We start from the raw sequence: 18,402 nt of genomic DNA, 5'->3' as shown, positions 1-18,402 counted from the left end.
CATCCTGTTGGATCTGTCCGCTGCATTTGACACTGTCCACCACAATATCCTCCTTAACCAACTTCACGCCACTGGATTCTCTGGCACTGCTCTAACCTGGCTTCAGTCCTACCTCTCGAACCGGACCGAGTACGTTTCCCTGGGGGGGAAAAAATCCGACACTCACACTGTCACCTCCGGTGTCCCCCAGGGATCTCTACTCGGTCCTACCCTCTTCACTCTCTACATACTACCCCTCGGCAATATAATCAGGAAGTTCGGCATCTCATATCATTGTTATGCGGACGACACCCAGCTATACCTCAAACTTGACCCCCCGCCCTCCATAACCCAGCCTTCTCCATCTCCCTCATCCACCCTCTCCCTGTGTCTGGAGGAGATAAAGGCGTGGATGAATCTCAGCTTCCTGCAAGTTAACAGTGACAAAACCCAAGCCATGTTAATTGGCACTCCCCATCAGATCCATACCTGCCCAATAATAAGCATCTTATTCGCCGGTCTCACTATTCCCCTCTCAGCCACTGTCACCAACCTGGGTGTGAAACTGGACCCTCAACTCAACCTTGAGTCACACATAAAACACATCTGCAAAACCTCCTTCTTCCACCTCAGAAATATTTCCAAACTCCGCCCCACACTTACCCTGACGGATGCTGAGAAACTTGTCCACGCCTTTGTCTCCTCAAGGCTAGACTATTGTAACGCACTCCTCATCGGGATCCCTAGCAAGAGCCTCCAGAGGCTTCAGTACATTCAAAACAGCGCTGCTAGGATCCTGATGAGGGTGCGGAAAAGCAATCACATCACACCCATCCTCCGTTCTCTGCACTGGCTCCCCGTCAAATTCCGAATTGATTATAAGATCGCCCTCCTCACTCACCATTGTATCCTCGGACATGCTCCCCCATACCTCAAAGAACTCCTTGCCCCAAAACCTGCCTGCCACCCGAAGCCTCCGCTCATCCAATTCACACCTCCACGTTCCGAAAACCAAGCTGCGCACCATGGGCGACCGGGCCTTCTGCCATACAGCCCCTACACTGTGGAACTCCCTCCCCGACCACCTAAGAGCACCCCAATCCACTGACTCTTTCAAAACTGGACTTAAAACTCACCTCTTTACGTTAGCATTTCCGTAATTTTTCTCATATCTTGGTTGTCGTCCAGTTGTTTTAAACTTGTCCTTGTTTTGTTTTCTTGTTTTTTATCTGCCATGTAGCACTTTGAGATTCCCCCGAATGTAAAGTGCGTTATAAATATAATTTATTATTATTATTATTAATATTAAATATTACGAAGTGGCCATTTTAATACTGTTGAAGTTATGAACCTGTAGACGTGACACAAACTATTACTTTCTGAAAAATATTGTAAATGACAAGAGCAAAATTCACTTGTTTTAAGTTTTAATAATAACAGACAACTTTGCATTACTTATAACTCCTGTTTAAAATGTTCATGAGGCAACAATAATTTTAAACTCTTGTAAATTAACTTATTTCATACAGTTTGTTCAATGTTATCTGACTCTTCAGATATGAATGAAAGGCAGAATTTGTGTTTATAAAGTTGTTCACATCTGCCTGAGTGGCTTATATTTGGTTAGTTTGTCATTTAAAAAATAAAGACAAATGGGACAATGAAATGTGTTTCATAACAGTATGTATTTGCATGAAATTTCTGTAGTTAAAAAATGTCTGAAAAAACTATTGGCCCCGGGGCCCCTTCACTTTATCAAATCTGGCCCTCCTTGCAAAAAGTTTGGAGGTCTTCCAATGAGAGTCTGAATTCTGGTTGAAGTTATTTTGACCATTCTTCTTTATAGCGAAATATATACGTATTTCGTTATATATTTCGTTATATAGTATATATACCGTATTTTCCGGACTATATATATTCCAATGAGTCTGAATTCTGTTTGAAGGTATTTTGACCATTCTTCTTTATAGCGAAATACATATTTCGTTATATATATATATATATATATATGTATATATGTATATATATATATATATGTCAAAGTCAGCTTTATTGTCAATCCCTTCATGTGTCAAGACACACAAAGATATGTACAGTGCCTTGCGAAAACGCTCTCCATCCAACCTCACTGAGCTCAAGCTGTTTTGCAAGGAAGAATGGGCAAGAATTCCAGTCTCTCGATGTGCAAAACTGATAGAGACATACCCCAAGCGACTTGCAGCTGTAATTGCAGCAAAAGGTGGCGCTACAAAGTATTAGCGCAAGGGGGCCGAATAATATTGCACGCCCCACTTTTCAGTTTTTTATTTGTTAAAAAAGTTTAAATTATCCAATAAATTTCGTTCCACTTCACGATTGTGTCCCACTTGTTGATTCTTGACAAAAAATTTAAATTTTATATCTTTGTTTGAAGCCTGAAATGTGGCGAAATGTTGAAAGGTTCAAGGGGGCCGAATACTTTCGCAAGGCACTGTATATATAAGATACCTTGCTCCTTAATCACCTCGGCATTGCTGGACTTCTTGCGTGTACCTGGTGCTGGGTTTGGCCGCTTGATCATATTGTCAACTGAGAAGGCAACACCTGGTGTTGAGCTGCTGGTGTCCTTCTTACCTTCTTTGGTTTCTTTCCCTTTGGTCTTGGTTTATATATACGTATATATATATATATATATACATATATATATATATATATATACGTATATATATATATATATATATATACATATATATATACATACAGTGCCTTGCGAAAGTATTCGGCCCCCTTGAACCTTTCAACATTTCGCCACATTTCAGGCTTCAAACAAAGATATAAAATTGTAATTTTTTGTCAAGAATCAACAAGTGGGACACAATCGTGAAGTGGAACGAAATTTATTGGATAATTTAAACTCTTTTAACAAATAAAAAACTGAAAAGTGGGGCGTGCAATATTATTCGGCCCCTTTACTTTCAGTGCAGCAAACTCACTCCAGAGGTTCAGTGAGGATCTGTGTTGTTAGTCACCTAAATTTTGAACAGAGGCTGTGATGTACCGAAGTCAAATTCCTAGTTTTATTCAAACATGGCGAATAAAAATTCTTGAATCTTGAAAGCAAGTTTTGTATTTCATTTGGAAGTCAAGGCGCCAGAGTCTGGAGAAAGGCTGGAGAGGAGCAAAATCCAAGTTGTTTGAAATCCAGTGTGAAGTTCCCACAGTCAGCGATGGTTTGGGGAGCCATGTCAGCTGCTGGTGTTGGTCCACTGTGTTTCATCAAGTCCAGAGTAAATGCAGCTGTGTACCAAGAGATTTTAGAGCACTACATGTCTGCTGAAAAGCTCTATGGAGATGATGATTTTATTTTCCAGCATGATCTGGCACCTGCCCACAGTGCCAAAACCACCAGTAATTGGTGTACTGACCATGGCATTAATGTCTTCGATTGGCCTGCCAATTCCCCTGACCTGAACCCCATAGATAATTTGTGGGGTATTATGAAGAAGAAGCTGAAAGACACCAGACCCAACAATGCAAATGAGCTAAAGGCCGCGATTGAAGCATCCTGGGCATCCATAACACCTCAGCAATGCCACAGGCTGATTGCCTCCATGCCACGCCGCGTTGATGCAATAATCCGTCCAAAAAGATTCCCAACCAAGTACTGAGTGCATTAATGGACATTTTCAAATGTTTGATTTTGTTTTGCTGTTATAAATCTTTTTTCTTTAACTTGGTCTGAGGAAATATTCTAATATTTTGAGATAGGATATTTGAGTTTTCTTAAGATGTATGCCATAATCAGCAATATTAAAATAATAAAAGGCTTGCAATTAGGGGTGTAAATCGCGGGTTTTGTCACGATACGATATCATATCGATACAAAGGACCACGATACGATTATTGCCGATATCTTAAAGCCTGCTGTGATTCATTCACGATACATCACGATATAGTGCTCCACGATCGATATTTTTATTTTATTTTATTTTTTTAAATAAAAAATATAGAACAATATCCTGATTTATAACAATTAATACGCAAAATCAACAAGGTACTGCAAACTCTTTATTTAGGAAATTACAAGAGTATTGTAGTATACAAAGTGCTTATTTTAACACTGAACTTTATCGAATTCCTATATTTTTTCTCATATAAGTAAAGAAAAATGAATATGCTTTCTTTTTTTGTAATACCATTAACTTTAAAGTGCATTACTGAACTATTTATTTACAATAATTTTAATTGTCCGTTGAGCCATCTTTTCTTTGGAATCCAAAGTGCTTCCAAACGAATGACTTGAAGCCCAAAGGGGAGCGAATTTCCTCGTCTTCTTGGACACTAGCCATAGCACCAGCCCAGGAGCCGCGTAGTTGTCGGCTCCCCTTTCACGTGCCTGCTCTGCTCACAACACAGCACGCCGCGTACTGCTCCCGGAAAGAGGAAGCAAGCAACAATGAACTGGATTTCAAAATAAAGTCGCGTCTAATGTCCGAGGTCAAACACGGCGATATAAATCGATGTTTACGTTTAGCATCGATGCCAATAAATCGTAGAGCATTATATCGATTAATCGATGTGTATCGATGAATCGTTACACCCCTACTTGCAATATTTCAGTTGATTTGTAATGAATCCAGAATGTATGACATTTTTGTTTTTTTAATTGCATTACAGAAAATAAAGACCATCACAATATTCTAATTTTCTGAGACAGTCCTGTATATATATATGTATATATATATATATATATACATATACATATAGTACATATATATACATATATATAGTACATATACATATATATATATGTATATATATATATATATATATATATATATATGCGGCAGTTAAGTCCATGTATACCACTCCAGCTTTCTCCTTATCCTGGAAGCTGTTCTCGATGTCTTGGGAGAGTAGGGTAATCTGGTCTGCTGTTGACCTTCCTCGACAGAAATCAGCTTGTTGCCGTGGGAGTTGTGAGTCCACCACTGGCTCTATGCGGCTGGTAAAAAAAGGACTCATCTGGTAGAGCAGAAAGGACTTTTTATTTTTTGTCTATTTGTTTTTGCTTAGGGTTCGTTGTTTTTCTGCATGTTCAACTATCTTTTCCTCCACATAGAGGCCCTTTCGGCGGCGGACAGCATTCATATATTTGAGTGCCTGGTTAGATGAGTCTGCCTTTTCCCCAAAGTGCAGGTATTCTTCCTCAGTGGTAGGAACCCAGTATGGATCGCTGCTGATCACCTGAGAAAGGTGTGAAGGGAGAAAGGTGTTATTCTACAATGGCAATATTGGATGTCAACAGTATATTATTGTTATTAAAAAGAAAAACACTATGCAGGTATTTTGCAATTTTGCTGGTATTTTTGGTAACTTATAACGGAAATTTTATGATTTCATGTCAATGGGGGGGCTTTTGCCTTAAGATGAGAATCTGTGATGATGAACCTACAAAAAAGCTGGGCTTCCGTTTTTTTTATCCCAAAAACAGTTTTCCCCAAATTCATACATTTTCAGCAAAAATTTCACCATTCATTCTCAACGGCATATTCAACATTTTACATTTAGATTGTTCCCATTTGAAATTCACAGCATTCAGCTCATTCAAACCACCGGTAGAATGATTTTTAACATTCCCAAAATTGCTACGTAGTAAAATTACATTTACCCCTTCAAAATACCCACAAAATTTTAAAGAATTTAGTTTTCCCTTCTAATTTCTATATTTTTTGACCGATTCAAACCGTTCCGACTATTCAGCTTATGCCTACTGATTGCCTTACCAAAAACTCTACATTTTTCTCTTTACAAGACCCACAAATATTTTGGACTCATTCAGTCTTCTAATTTCTACATTTCTTGACTGATTCAAATCATTCCATCTTTAAACTATTGAGCTTATGTCTACTGATTCCAAGAATTCTCCCTTACCAAAAAAATCTACCGTAATTTTCGGACTAAAAGTCGCTCCGGAATATAGGTCGCATTAGCCATAAAATGTACAATAACGTGGAAAAAAACATACCGTTTTTTTTCCATGTATAATGCGCAAAATTTAACTAATTTATTGTCCTAAAATCTGGGGTGCGCATTATACATGGGTACAATTTTTTTTTTTTTTGACACGTCAGCTATATAAAGAGCGAGAGTTCAGTTCTCTACCTAAATGCGTATTACAGGTAATATTTTATTTCACAACACTTTGCCTTGTTCCTTTCTTCTCTGCTGTTCACTTCAAACACGCTCCATACGAACACAATGCTCTCGTATCAGACGCTTGCTCGATCACCTGCTCGTTTGCTGTCACAATGTACCCTACACAAATCCGAAACATTTCTTCGCTATCGAGTTTGCTAGCGCATGCGCAGTGATACTGACCGGCAGAATAACATCCGGTTGTTCCCAAAGATGATCTTTTTTCTGAAATAATTTTACGTTTACGGACTTAAGTAGGAGTCAAAATTTGGGTGCGTATTATACATGGATACAGGCTTTTTTCCAGCATCGACATGCCATTTTTAGGGTGCGTATTATACATGGGGGCGCATTATACATGGAAAAAAACGGTATATAAGTCGCTCTGGAGTATAAGTCGCATTTTGGGGGGAAATTTATTCTACAAAATCCAACACCAAGAACAGACATGAACGAGCAACAACAGGCTAAACGATAGATATGCTAACGTGACATAAACACAAACGAAGAGCTGAGAACGGGCCTGACGTAACATTCAGAGTTATTAAAAAAACCTATTACATAAATAACACGTTTATAAAACCATCTGTGTCACTCCAATTCATTAAATCCATCGATCGTCCTTTGTCAACAATGGGTGCGCTTGCACTTCAAAATATTCCACAGGCCCATATAACGATATATAAATTAGATATCAAATAACTATTATATAAGCAATAATATTATCAAACCATCTGTGCACTCTGAATCATTAAATCCATCGATCAAATTCCTCGTCCTTTGTCAACAACGCCGCGCGTGCGCCCTGACATCAGCCTCGTCATTATTCCACGGATCTAGTATATAACTATATTGTAGCGTTAACAAAGTACAAGGAAAGACGTGGGTTTGGTAAACGGCTATTTATTTAACAAAACAAACTTCCAGGCGCGTGGCGGCGTGGACTTCCAGCCACGGAGGTGGAAGAGAGATCCATAGAATAGGACCGGGCGTGCGTAATAAAAGCCATGACCGAGCCCCATCCACCGTCCCCGGACAGCCACCTGGCCGAGCGCCGGCCCCCACCTTCTATCCACGGAGGTGAAAGAGAGCTCCGTAGAGTAGGACCGGGCGTGCGTAAAAGTCATAATAGTTTTTCAAACCTTCTGTGTCACACCAAATCCTTAAATCCTTCAAACTCTTCGTCCTCCGTGTCACTTAGAAACAAAGCCGCTAATGATGCCGGTAGTACGTGGGGCCCTTCGTCATCTTCGTCATCCCGTGATCTATCTTTGTCCTTTTTGTAAACAACCGCCACGCCACGCTGCTGACGTCACTTGAAATTCAAATTACAGTAATCCCTTGCTACACCGCGGTTCGTTTATCGCGGTTTCACTTTTTTTTTTTTTTTGAAGGTTTTTGAAAAAATTCACATATAAGTCGCTCCTCATTATAAGTCGCCCCCCCTCACCCAAACTATGAAAAAAAACGCGTCTTATAGTCCGAAAATTACGGTACTTTCTCCCCATTACAAGTATTTGGATTCATTCAGTTTTTCCCCTTCCACATTCTTCACCCGATGAAACTCGTTACCACTTTAAACTGTTCATTTTATGCCTACTGATTCCAAGAATTCTCCCTTACCAAAAGTTCTTAATTCTCCCCATTACAAGACCCACAAGAATTTGGACTCCTTTAGTTTTCCCCCTTTAATTTCCACATTTCTTGACAGATTCAAACCGTTCCACCTTTTAATTATTCAGCTCATGTCTACTGATCTTCCATAATATTTCCCATACAATTGGGGCAAAAAAGTAGTCAGCCACCAATTGTGCCTTTAATTTTCATCATTGGTACACTTCAACTATGAGAGACAGAATGGGGGGAAATAATCTAGGACAGGGGTCACCAACTCCGGTCCTCAAGGGCGCCAATCCAGCCTGTTTTAGGTGCAGGCCTGCAACAACACACCTGATTCAAATGATCAGCTCATCAGCAAGCTCTATTAAGGCTGATAGCGATCCTGATTATTTGAATCAGGTGTGTTGCAGGGGGGATACATCTAAAACAGGCTGGATTGGCGCCCTTGAGGACCGGAGTTGGTGACCCCCGATCTAGGAAATCACAGTGTAGGATTTTTAATTAATTAATTGGTAAACTCCTCGGTAAAATAAGTATTTGTATATTGTATATAAGTGTTATTTTTTTGGAGGTCAGGAGACTAGCTGTACGTGAACAAACTATAATTTGTTTCAGTTGCTATGTCGTGAAATTTGGGCACTGCCTAAAGCCCTGACTGGGAACTTAAAGTGTAACACCCAGAAATCAAAATCAAGAATTTTTAAGGAATTATTTTCAAATTCATAATTCAGTGATCCTTCGCCACTTTGCGCTTCACCTTTCACGGAGGCGCTACTTCACGGGTTTATGAGTGATTGGAGAACAGCTTTTAAAAACATGTGGATAGCGCGGGGCGTGCCTCTGAGCAATATGAATCACTGCGGACACACGCGGGAAGTGTGGCAACAAGCCTCTCGTGAACGAGGCAGAAAAAACATGTGCAACATCCATCCATCTATCTATCTTCTACTGGTTATTTGGGCTCGGGTCACAGGGGCAGCAGCTTTCGGAGGGACGCCCAGACTTCCCTCACCCCAGCCAGTTTGTCCAGCTCATTCTGGAGATCCCAAGGCGTTCCCAGGCCAGCCGAGAGACTCTACAGCGCTTTCTGGATCGTCCCCTGGGTCTCCTGCCGGTGGAACACCTCTCCGGGGAAGCACCCAGGAGGCATCCTAATGAGATGCCCAAGCCACCTCATTTGACTGCTCAATACATTTCAATACAGTGATGTTTAAATTTTTACATAATAAAGGTAAAGACCCAATGATTGTCACCATATACCATTTCTACTTCATGGATTTTAGTTTTTCACGGGTGGTTCCGGATCACATTTCCCGCGATAAACGAGAGATCACTGTATGAATGTTTTTAAAACCCCCATGGGAACCCTTACTATAATGGGCTGAGGATTACTTTCAGCAGACTCTTTGACTAGTGACTTAAATGAAGATCACATTTCAGATCAATGCACAGTAGGTAGAAATTTAGATAATTCCAAAGTGGTGGCCCCCATTTTTTTCTCTCCCAGGGAAAAAGGAGATCTAGATTGATACATATGGAGGCTGAGAAAATCATTTATAAATGTATTTTACAAAACCAAATATAATGTTGGAGGGGTTTAAGTGGGGTTTTACAGATTTTCGACAGATTTTCCCTCGCCTGGGTGTAGCACCATAAGAAATGGCACAGACCTCGAATCGGGGTCAGGGTCGTAGTGTTGTTCCATTACCCTGATTTCTATCTTTCTTTGGCACAAGAGAGGGTAGAAAAGCAATAGAGAGACTGTTTCCACACTAAGAAGCCATCCCTGTTCAAATGCCTCTAACTCAGTGGTTCTTAACCGGGGGTGCGAGAATGCTTCCTAGGGGGTGCGAGGATACCCTGGGGGAAATTTAACATTTTTCGAGGATAATGGTCGGGTAACCGAAAAAAGTGAAAAATTCTGGAAATCAAGAAGTCATTGTGTTAACGGGCATTAGGGATAATGCTAATTAAGCCTTATAGCTGTAAAGTAAACCAATTATTATTAAAATAATTATTTAGGGTTCGGGTTAAGGTTAGGGGTGCGAGAACTGGTTGGTGAATTAAATGGGGTGCGAACAAGGAAAAAGGTTAAGAACCACTGCTCTAACTGTATATGAGCTTGCTCATTAATTACCTCCCAGTGACTGAAGACCATTTGTGGACTGGCTCGCCCACTGGTCTTCTTGCGGATTTCATCTGCAAAACCAAAACTCTCAGCTACAGGCACAACGGCCTTGATGATGAATATTTCTGTTCCTTCCTTCATTTCTTCATGGAGAATGCGGCCTTCTCGTTTTCCAACAACACCATATACTTTGCCTGCATATGGAGAAGACAAAGGGTAAGACAACAACCAAAACATCTTTAAGACAAATTCTCTTACCCAGAACGTCCGCAGTGGTCATTATTTCACAGGTGTACATCGCAGCCATAAGTCTCTGCGGCTGAGCCTGGAAAGCATGGCGGCATGCCTCCTTCATGGCAGCAATCAGCTGGCCTGAAACATGCCCGTAACAGTCTTCAGAGGTAATATCTTGGTAGCGTTTGGCTTGACTTGGGTGAGTAGGGGTGACTTCCAATGCATCAGTGCTTTCTGGTGCTTTAATAGTACCCAAAGCCTCTTGAAATGTGGCCATTTCCTCAAAGGTATTTTCATGTTTCCAATTTAAAGACTGTACATCCCATCTCTCAATGCAGAAGCAGACCCCCATGAGGGGCTCTTCACACATCGGCCCTGACAGAGTTGCTAACTGGAAGCCACTGACAATGCTGTTGTCAAACTCTCGGATATTTTTTGCCTGAGCTCCATCTTTCCCAGATTTATCTTCTTGGCATAGATACTGCCAGAAAGATGGCCGCTGATAACCCTCCAGCTTGTTCAGCAGAATATTTGGGCCACACCTGAGGCAAAACAATTCACAAGTTCAAACAGTAGTTAGAAATCTAGATAATTCGAAAGTGGCGGCTTCAGTTTTTATTTTTTTCTTCCTAGGGAAAAAGGGGAGCTAGATTGATACATAAGGGGGATGAGAAAGTACCTTTGTCCAAAATATAGTCAGGCTTTCTTAAAGTGGATGAAAACAATGCGGAAAAGATTTGGAATTTTTTTTCAATTTCTCTACAAATACAGTCAAACCTTGGTTTTCGAACGTCCCGGTTCTCGAACAAATCGGAATTCGAACAAAAAGTTCGAGATTGTTTTGCTTCGGTTGTCGAACAAAATTCGGAGGTCAAACCTCGCGAGATGAGCCGGGAGGACCCGAGAAAACCCGACCGCGCGGCCCGGATGCCGACAGACTCCGTTCGTTATTGTATTTTCGTTACTTTGAGGACTGTAATAACCCCTAATCATGCCTCCAAAGAAAGCAAGTGGGAGCAGTAAAGCCATCCTAAAACACAAAGACGCTCTTAAAACAATGCGACAGTGAGCGCCCGGCGCACTGCGGTTTCGCGATCGGACCGAATTAAGCTCCCTGCGCACTGAGGTCCACTTAAATTTTGGAAAGTACACCAGGACTTTAAAAATATTTTCTAAATTTCAGTGACACTCTGTCACAATAATGTGAACAGCTCTTTGCAGTTGCGCGGTCAGCGACGCGCTACGGTTGCGCGTTCGGCGGTGTGCTGCAGTTGCGTGATCGGACAAAAATGCGCAAATGAAAAAATGCTTAAAAAAGGCGTTTTTTTAATATTTTTTAGTCTTTAGAACAGATTAAAAATGTTTCCGTTATTTGTAATGGGGAAAAATAGATTCGGAATTCGAACAATTCGCTTCTCGAACCGCCTTCTGGAACGGATTGTGGTCGAAAACCGAGGTTTGACTGTAGACGGTTTCAAATGATGAAGTATATATTGTTTAGGATTTTCTTAAATTATAATTGCATCTTGTAGGAATAAAATATTTTGATAATCGATAACAGCTGCTGACCACGCCAATCAGACCACCATGACAACAGTATTTTTCCCAGCAAATTACTCAAAATTTAAAAACAAATGGTTTTAAAGAAATGTTTTAAAGCGTGCTGCTTTGGTCGACATCAGGCCTTTGAACTGGTGCGGTTCTGGACCTGAAGTTCGAATCGGCTAAGTACGTATAATGCCAACGTTTCAAAAAGTTAAACTGGGACTAAAACAGAGCAAATACAGTTAGTATTGATCTTATGGCGTATACAACTTCAGCATCTACATACAGACATACATAGACACATATATAGATATATAGATACATATATACGTACATACGTACATACATACATACATACACTATACGTACATATGGTTACTATACGTACATATGGTTGGATCGACTGCTTCGATACATATGACTAGCCTGCCTTCAAATGTAGCCTCGTTTATCATTATATTTTATTCTTAAAAAAATGTGTTCATCAATCAGTGTTCAGTAGCACATTTTAAGTCACTGCTTTATTATTGTATTTTCTTGAGGTTCTCAGAAATAAACCTCCTGAGAAAAATGTAAAACGTCCTCAAAAGAGCTTGTGTTTAGTGCCTGTCTTGTTCTGCCATGAATTAATACCACACTTTCATTTTGAGGCTTTCCCAGCCATTGGTATGTTTTCTCAATGTCAACCGCACCTTCTGTTTGATGGTGGTACATGCAATGCAGGAGCTTGTGTTTCCATGACAGTTCATATACAGTGCCTTGCGAAAGTATTCGGCCCCCTTGAACCTTTCAACATTTCGCCACATTTCAGGCTTCAAACATAAAGATATAAAATTTTAATTTTTTGTCAAGAATTAACAACAAGTGGGACACAATCGTGAAGTGGAACGAAATTTATTGGATCATTTAAACTTTTTTAACAAATAAAAAACTGAAAAGTGGGGCGTGCAATATTATTCGGCCCCTTTACTTTCAGTGCAGCAAACTCACTCCAGAAGTTCAGTGAGGATCTTTGAATGATCCAATGTTATCCTAAATGACTGATGATGATAAATAGAATGCACCTGTGTGTAATCAAGTCTCCGTATAAATGCACCTGCTCTTTGATAGTCTCAGGGTTCTGTTTAAAGCGCAGAGAGAACCATGAAGACAAAGGAACACACCAGGCAGGTCCGAGATACTGTTGTGGAGAGGTTTAAAGCCGGATTTGGATACAAAAAGATTTCCCAAGCTTTAAACATCTCAAGGAGCACTGTGCAAGCAATTATATTGAAATGGAAGGAGTATCAGACCACTGCAAATCTACCAAGACCCGGCCGTCCCTCCAAACTTTCATCTCAAACAAGGAGAAGACTGATCAGAGATGCAGCCAAGAGGCCCATGATCACTCTGGATGAACTGCAGATAACTACAGCTGAGGTGGGAGAGTCTGTCCATAGGACAACAATCAGTCGTGCACTGCACAAATCTGGCCTTTATGGAAGAGTGGCAAGAAGAAAGCCATTTCTCAAAGATATCCATAAAAAGTCTCATTTAAAGTTTGCCACAAGCCACCTGGGAGACACACCAAACGTGGAAGAAGGTGCTCTGGTCAGATGAAACCAAAATCGAACTTTTTGGCCACAATGCAAAACGATATGTTTGGCGTAAAAGCAACACAGCTCATCACCCTGAACACACCATCCCCACTGTCAAACATGGTGGTGGCAGCATCATGGTTTGGGCTTGCTTTTCTTCAGCAGGGACAGGGAAGATGGCTAAAATTGATGGGAAGATGGATGGAGCCAAATACAGGACCATTCTGGAAGAAAACCTGTTGGAGTCTGCAAAAGACCTGAGACTGGGACGGAGATTTATCTTCCAACAGGACAATGATCCAAAACATAAAGCCAAATCTACAATGGAATGGTTCACAAATAGACGTATCCAGGTGTTAGAATGGCCAAGTCAAAGTCCAGACCTGAATCCAATCGAGAATCTGTGGAAAGAGCTGAAGACTGCTGTTCACAAACGCTCTCCATCCAACCTCACTGAGCTGGAGCTGTTTTGCAAGGAAGAATGGGCAAGAATTCCAGTCTCTCGATGTGCAAAACTGATAGAGACATACCCCAAGCGACTTGCAGCTGTAATTGCAGCAAAAGGTGGCGCTACAAAGTATTAGCGCAAGGGGGCCGAATAATATTGCACGCCCCACTTTTCAGTTTTTTATTTGTTAAAAGTTTAAATTATCCAATACATTTTGTTCCACTTCACGACTGTGTCCCACTTGTTGTTGATTCTTGACAAAAAATTAAACTTTTATATCTTTATGTTTGAAGCTTGAAATGTCGCGAAATGTTGAAAGGTTCAAGGGGGCCGAATACTTTCGCAAGGCACTGTACCTCCCTCTCCTTACTGGGATTCTGTTGCCTGTGGCATTCGTCCCTCGGGGCCATCATCTTGATGTATTGGAGTTTTTTTTCTTCTTCTCCTGGATAGTATCCTGAACGTAGTCCACGGCCCCCCTTTTCTGTTTTGTATACAGCCTCAGGATACTGCACTTGGGGTGGAACCCTTCGTGCATTATAAAGTGCTTTCTAATCCTGATATCAGTGCCTTACAGCTCTTCCAGTGGCCAGGGAATTATGCCAACAGGATACAGAATATGATTACTGTCAAGGCATAGGTGTTAATGGCCTGGATCCTATTTTTGCCATTCAGCTGACTATGCAGAAACTGCCTCACTCTTTAGGTATTTGGCTGTGGCTGACCTCCAAGCTCTTCAAGTAGTTGTAGCTATGTTGTCTTCAGGTAGTTCAATTCCTTCAACTGTGATTATCCTCCCTCCCGTGTATCATTCGCCCACACTTATTTAGTACAAATCACATTTCAATATCACTGATGTGTACAGTGATCCCTCGTTTATTGCTGATAATTGGTTCCAAGACCCATATAGGTTAAAATCCATATTGTGGAGTCAATATTTTTACAATATCCGCACAAGACTTTTATAAATGTATTTTTAAACATGTTATTGTATTTATAAACACTTTATTGTATCTTTAAACACTTTTTAAACATTTTAAAGTTAAACTGACTTTTAGGAACATTCTTTAGGGCTTCACTAAAACTCAAGACACAAAAAAACCCTACCGTAAGCGCAGCTGACGTGCCCTCGCGCTGGTTCACAGGGGCGCGCACATTCAATGCGACACTGCGCTCGCTAATAAGTGCTCATCGCTGCCACCTGTGCTGGCTGATTAGGGTGTGGATTTAAACCCCATCAGTCTGCGGTGGTTCGTCTGGCTCAATACACGTATGCCTGCCACCTGGTTCTGCTATGCCACCTAAGTCACGTTTGCCTGATCTGCTGTGTAGCGCGATGCCTGTTTCCTGATTCGCTGACTAGCGATAGCTTGTTTATATGATCGGCTTTGGATTCTGCTTGGCTAGACCTTCTGCCTGTCCCCGACCATGAGCTTGACCGTTTGCTTCGATGACGCACGAGGCGCGCTCGCTGACTGGCTCGTCAAGATTGCCTCGTCGTCCTGATCTTTCGGTATTACAGCCCTCCTCATCTCCTCTAACCTTTCTCCAAATAAAGAGCCTGTATTGCATTTCAAAGTCAAAGTCTGCTTTATTGTCAATTTCTTCACATGTCAAGACACACAAAGAGATTCGAAATTACGTTTCCCACTATCCCACGGTGACAAGACATAGTACACAATATACACACAAGTAAACAACACTAAAAAAGTAAAAACAAGAAGGCACAAACAATGAATAAATAAGAGCGATGAATAAATAAATAACAAATAAACAAATAACATAATAAGAGGAGCAAAAATGGAGCAAGTGTGCATACAGCAGACAGTCAGAATATAGCGCAAAAGTACAGGACGTTACGCAGGAGGGGGGAGAGAGTTCAGGATCCTAACAGCCTGGAGTATGAAGCTGTTGGTGAGTCTGGTGGTGCGGGAGCGCAGGCTCCTGTACCTCTTCCCAGAGGGCAGAAAATCAAACAAAGAGTGAGCGGGGTGACTCACATCACACACAATCGTGGTCGCCTTGCGGGTGAGATGAGAGGTGTAAATGTCCTTCAGTGAGGGGAGTGAAGCACCAATAATCTTACCAGCTGTGTTCACTATGCGCTGCAGGGCCTTCATGTTGTATTCAGTGCAACTACCACCCCACACACCGATACAACTGGAGAGGACGCTCTCAATGGTGCCACGGTAGAAAGTGGTCATGATGGCCGGAGGAGCACTTGCTCGCCTGAGTTTCCGCAGGAAGTACAGGCGGCGCTGAGCTTTTTTCGCCAGTGATGCAGTGTTGGTGGTCCAGGAGAGGTCCTCACTGATGTGCACCCCCAGGAATCTGGTGTTGCTCACTCTCTCCACCACAGCACCATCGATGGTCAGTGGCAGGTGTTGGGTGTGACCCTTGCGGGAGTCAACAACAATCTCCTTGGTCTTGTTGACGTTCAGCAGGATGTTGTTGTCCCTGCACCACGTGGCCAGAAGGTCGACCTCCGACCTGTATTGAGTCTCGTCGCCCTCGGTGATGAGACCCACCAGAGTCGTGTCGTCGGCATATTTCAGCACGCGGTTGCTGCTGTAAGTCGCAGTGCAGTCATGCGTCAGCAGGTTGAAGAGCAGCGGACTGAGCACACAGCCTTGGGGGGCCCCCGTGCTCAGCGTGATGCTGGCGGAGATATTGTCGCCAACACGTACTACCTGAGGCCTCTGACAGAGGATGTCCAGTAGCCAGTTGCAGAGGTAGGTACTGAGGCCCAGCTTGTCGAGTTTGCAGATGAGTCGCTGTGGTACATCCACAAACAGTAATCTCACATACGAGTCCCTTCTCTCCAGGTGGGTGAGGGCTGAGTGGAGGGCAGAGCAGATGGCATCAGCTCCTCAGCGCAGTCCTTCAGCGCTCGACCTGGGATGTTGTCTGGGCCCGCCGCCTTACGGGTGTTGATAGCGGCAAGCGTCCTCTTCACGCTATCGGCAGAGAGGCACAGGGGCTGCTCGTGTGGAGGGGGAGGGGTCTTCAGCGGGCAGGTGCTGTTCTGAGCGTCGAAGCGAGCAAAGAAGCGGTTCAGATCGTTGAGCAGACGGATGTTGCCCTTCCAGCTCTGCGGCGCGGGCTTGTAGTCCGTGATGGTCTAAATGCCTTGCCATAGGCTCCGTGCGTCCCTGCTGTCTTTGAAGTGGGCGGTAATCTTGCAAGAGAATGCCTTTTTTGCTTTCTTGATGCTCCGGGACAGGTCGGCCCTCACTGTTCTCAAGCCAGCCTCATCCCCAGCTCTGAAGGCTTTGTCCCTGGCCCTCAGCAGCCTGAGGACAGCCCCTGTCAGCCATGGCTTCCAGTTAGCCCGAGTGACGATGCATTTTGTGTGGGTCACATCATCAATGCACTTCGTGATGTAAGAGGAAACAGAGTCAGTATACTCCTCTATGTCCGTCTGATCGTTGCAAGTGGCTGCCTGCTTAAACATTTCCCAGTCAGTTGTGTCAAAGCAGTCTCGAAGCGCATCAGAGGCACCCTAAGGCCATACTCTTAGCCGCTTGCGAACCGGCCTGGATGCTTTCACTCTTTGTCTGTACGCGGGCATAAGTATAACAGAGATATGGTCAGAAAGTCCAATATGGGGGAGGGGGGTGGCTTTGAAAGCTCCTTTATGTGTAGTGTAGACCAGGTCCAGGAAGCTGTCACCACGTGTTGGAAAATTAACATGCTGGTGAAGCCTCGGAAAAACAGACTTTAGGTTAGCATGATTAAAATCCCCAGCGAAGATGGTGAAACAGTCAGGGTGCGCCGTCTGTTGTTCACTGACAGCCTGGTACAGTTCACTCAGAGCCGTGATCCTGTCGCCTTCAATGTTGGACGGCGGGATGTATACCGCGACTAGCAGTAAATTCCCTTGGCAGGTAAAAAGGACGGCACTTAATGATCACAAACTCCGCCAGTGGCGAGCAGTGCTTGCATACAACTACAGAGTCCTGGCACCATTCGTCACGGATGTAGACACATATTCCTCCTCCTCGCGATTTTCCCCCCTTTACAATGGCCCGGTCCGCTTGATAGCACGCTAGCTGCTCCAGGTGTACAGCAGAGTCCGGAATGTTGACAGTCAACCAAGTCTCAGTGAACACGAGCACACAGCAGTCACTCACTGTCCGGTTCGTAGATCTCAGCAGTCGAATGTAATCCATTTTGTTGTCCAGCGATCGAACATTCGCCAGAAGAATGGAAGGCACGTCCGGGCGAGTTGGGTTGGCCGCTAGCCTGGCCCGGACACCTCCGCGCTTGCCCCTCTTCTGCCTCCTTGCACACCGCTTCCGACGCTTTCTATCCGGGGTAGGAGCAGCAGGCGAGTCCGGCGTTGTTTCAGGCCGGAGTAGTCCGAGCTCCTTTAATGTCTCTGTTTCAAAGTTCAGAACGCTGCAAAACTCGCTTTCGCCGATGTCGAGTAGAACCTGCCTGCTGTACTTGTAGCACGACGTAGTAAGACAAGACGAACACGTAAAACTGTCGGACAAACACTCATTAAACGAACAAAACACCGTTCGGGTGGGACAGAGAGAGGTCGCTGCGTGTGCACGCGCCGCCATCTTGAAACAGACATTTGGTTGTCCTGCCTTGCTCGTGACAGAACAAAGCACAAATCAGAGATGTTGCTGACGCGAACGAAGTGAAAGAGTGGCTACCTAGTGGGAGGCTAAGATAGAGTCTGG

The 18,402-nt window shown here is 43.0% G+C and overlaps 1 protein-coding gene across 4 annotated transcripts in view; it reads right to left on the bottom strand.

Moving 5' to 3' along the window:
* Positions 1 to 4,979: 4,979 nt before the first annotated feature.
* Positions 4,980 to 18,402, bottom strand: part of efl1 (elongation factor like GTPase 1) — a 73,037-nt gene continuing 59,614 nt past the window's right edge. For all 4 annotated transcript variants that reach the window (XM_037246644.1, XM_037246645.1, XM_037246647.1 and 1 more), the window contains 3 exons: positions 10,163 to 10,680; positions 9,914 to 10,098; positions 4,980 to 5,205 (listed from right to left, as the gene is read on the bottom strand). In XM_037246644.1, coding sequence (XP_037102539.1) covers positions 5,017 to 5,205; positions 9,914 to 10,098; positions 10,163 to 10,680 — 892 coding nt within the window. In that variant the 3' untranslated portion in view covers positions 4,980 to 5,016. The remainder of the gene's footprint in view (positions 5,206 to 9,913; positions 10,099 to 10,162; positions 10,681 to 18,402) is intronic.

This window comes from Syngnathus acus, chromosome 3, assembly GCF_901709675.1.
Source record: "Syngnathus acus chromosome 3, fSynAcu1.2, whole genome shotgun sequence".
In the NCBI taxonomy this organism is placed as follows: domain Eukaryota; kingdom Metazoa; phylum Chordata; class Actinopteri; order Syngnathiformes; family Syngnathidae; genus Syngnathus; species Syngnathus acus.
The sequence above is the reverse complement of the archived record's forward strand: the minus strand, read 5'-3'. Positions and strand labels throughout refer to the sequence as shown.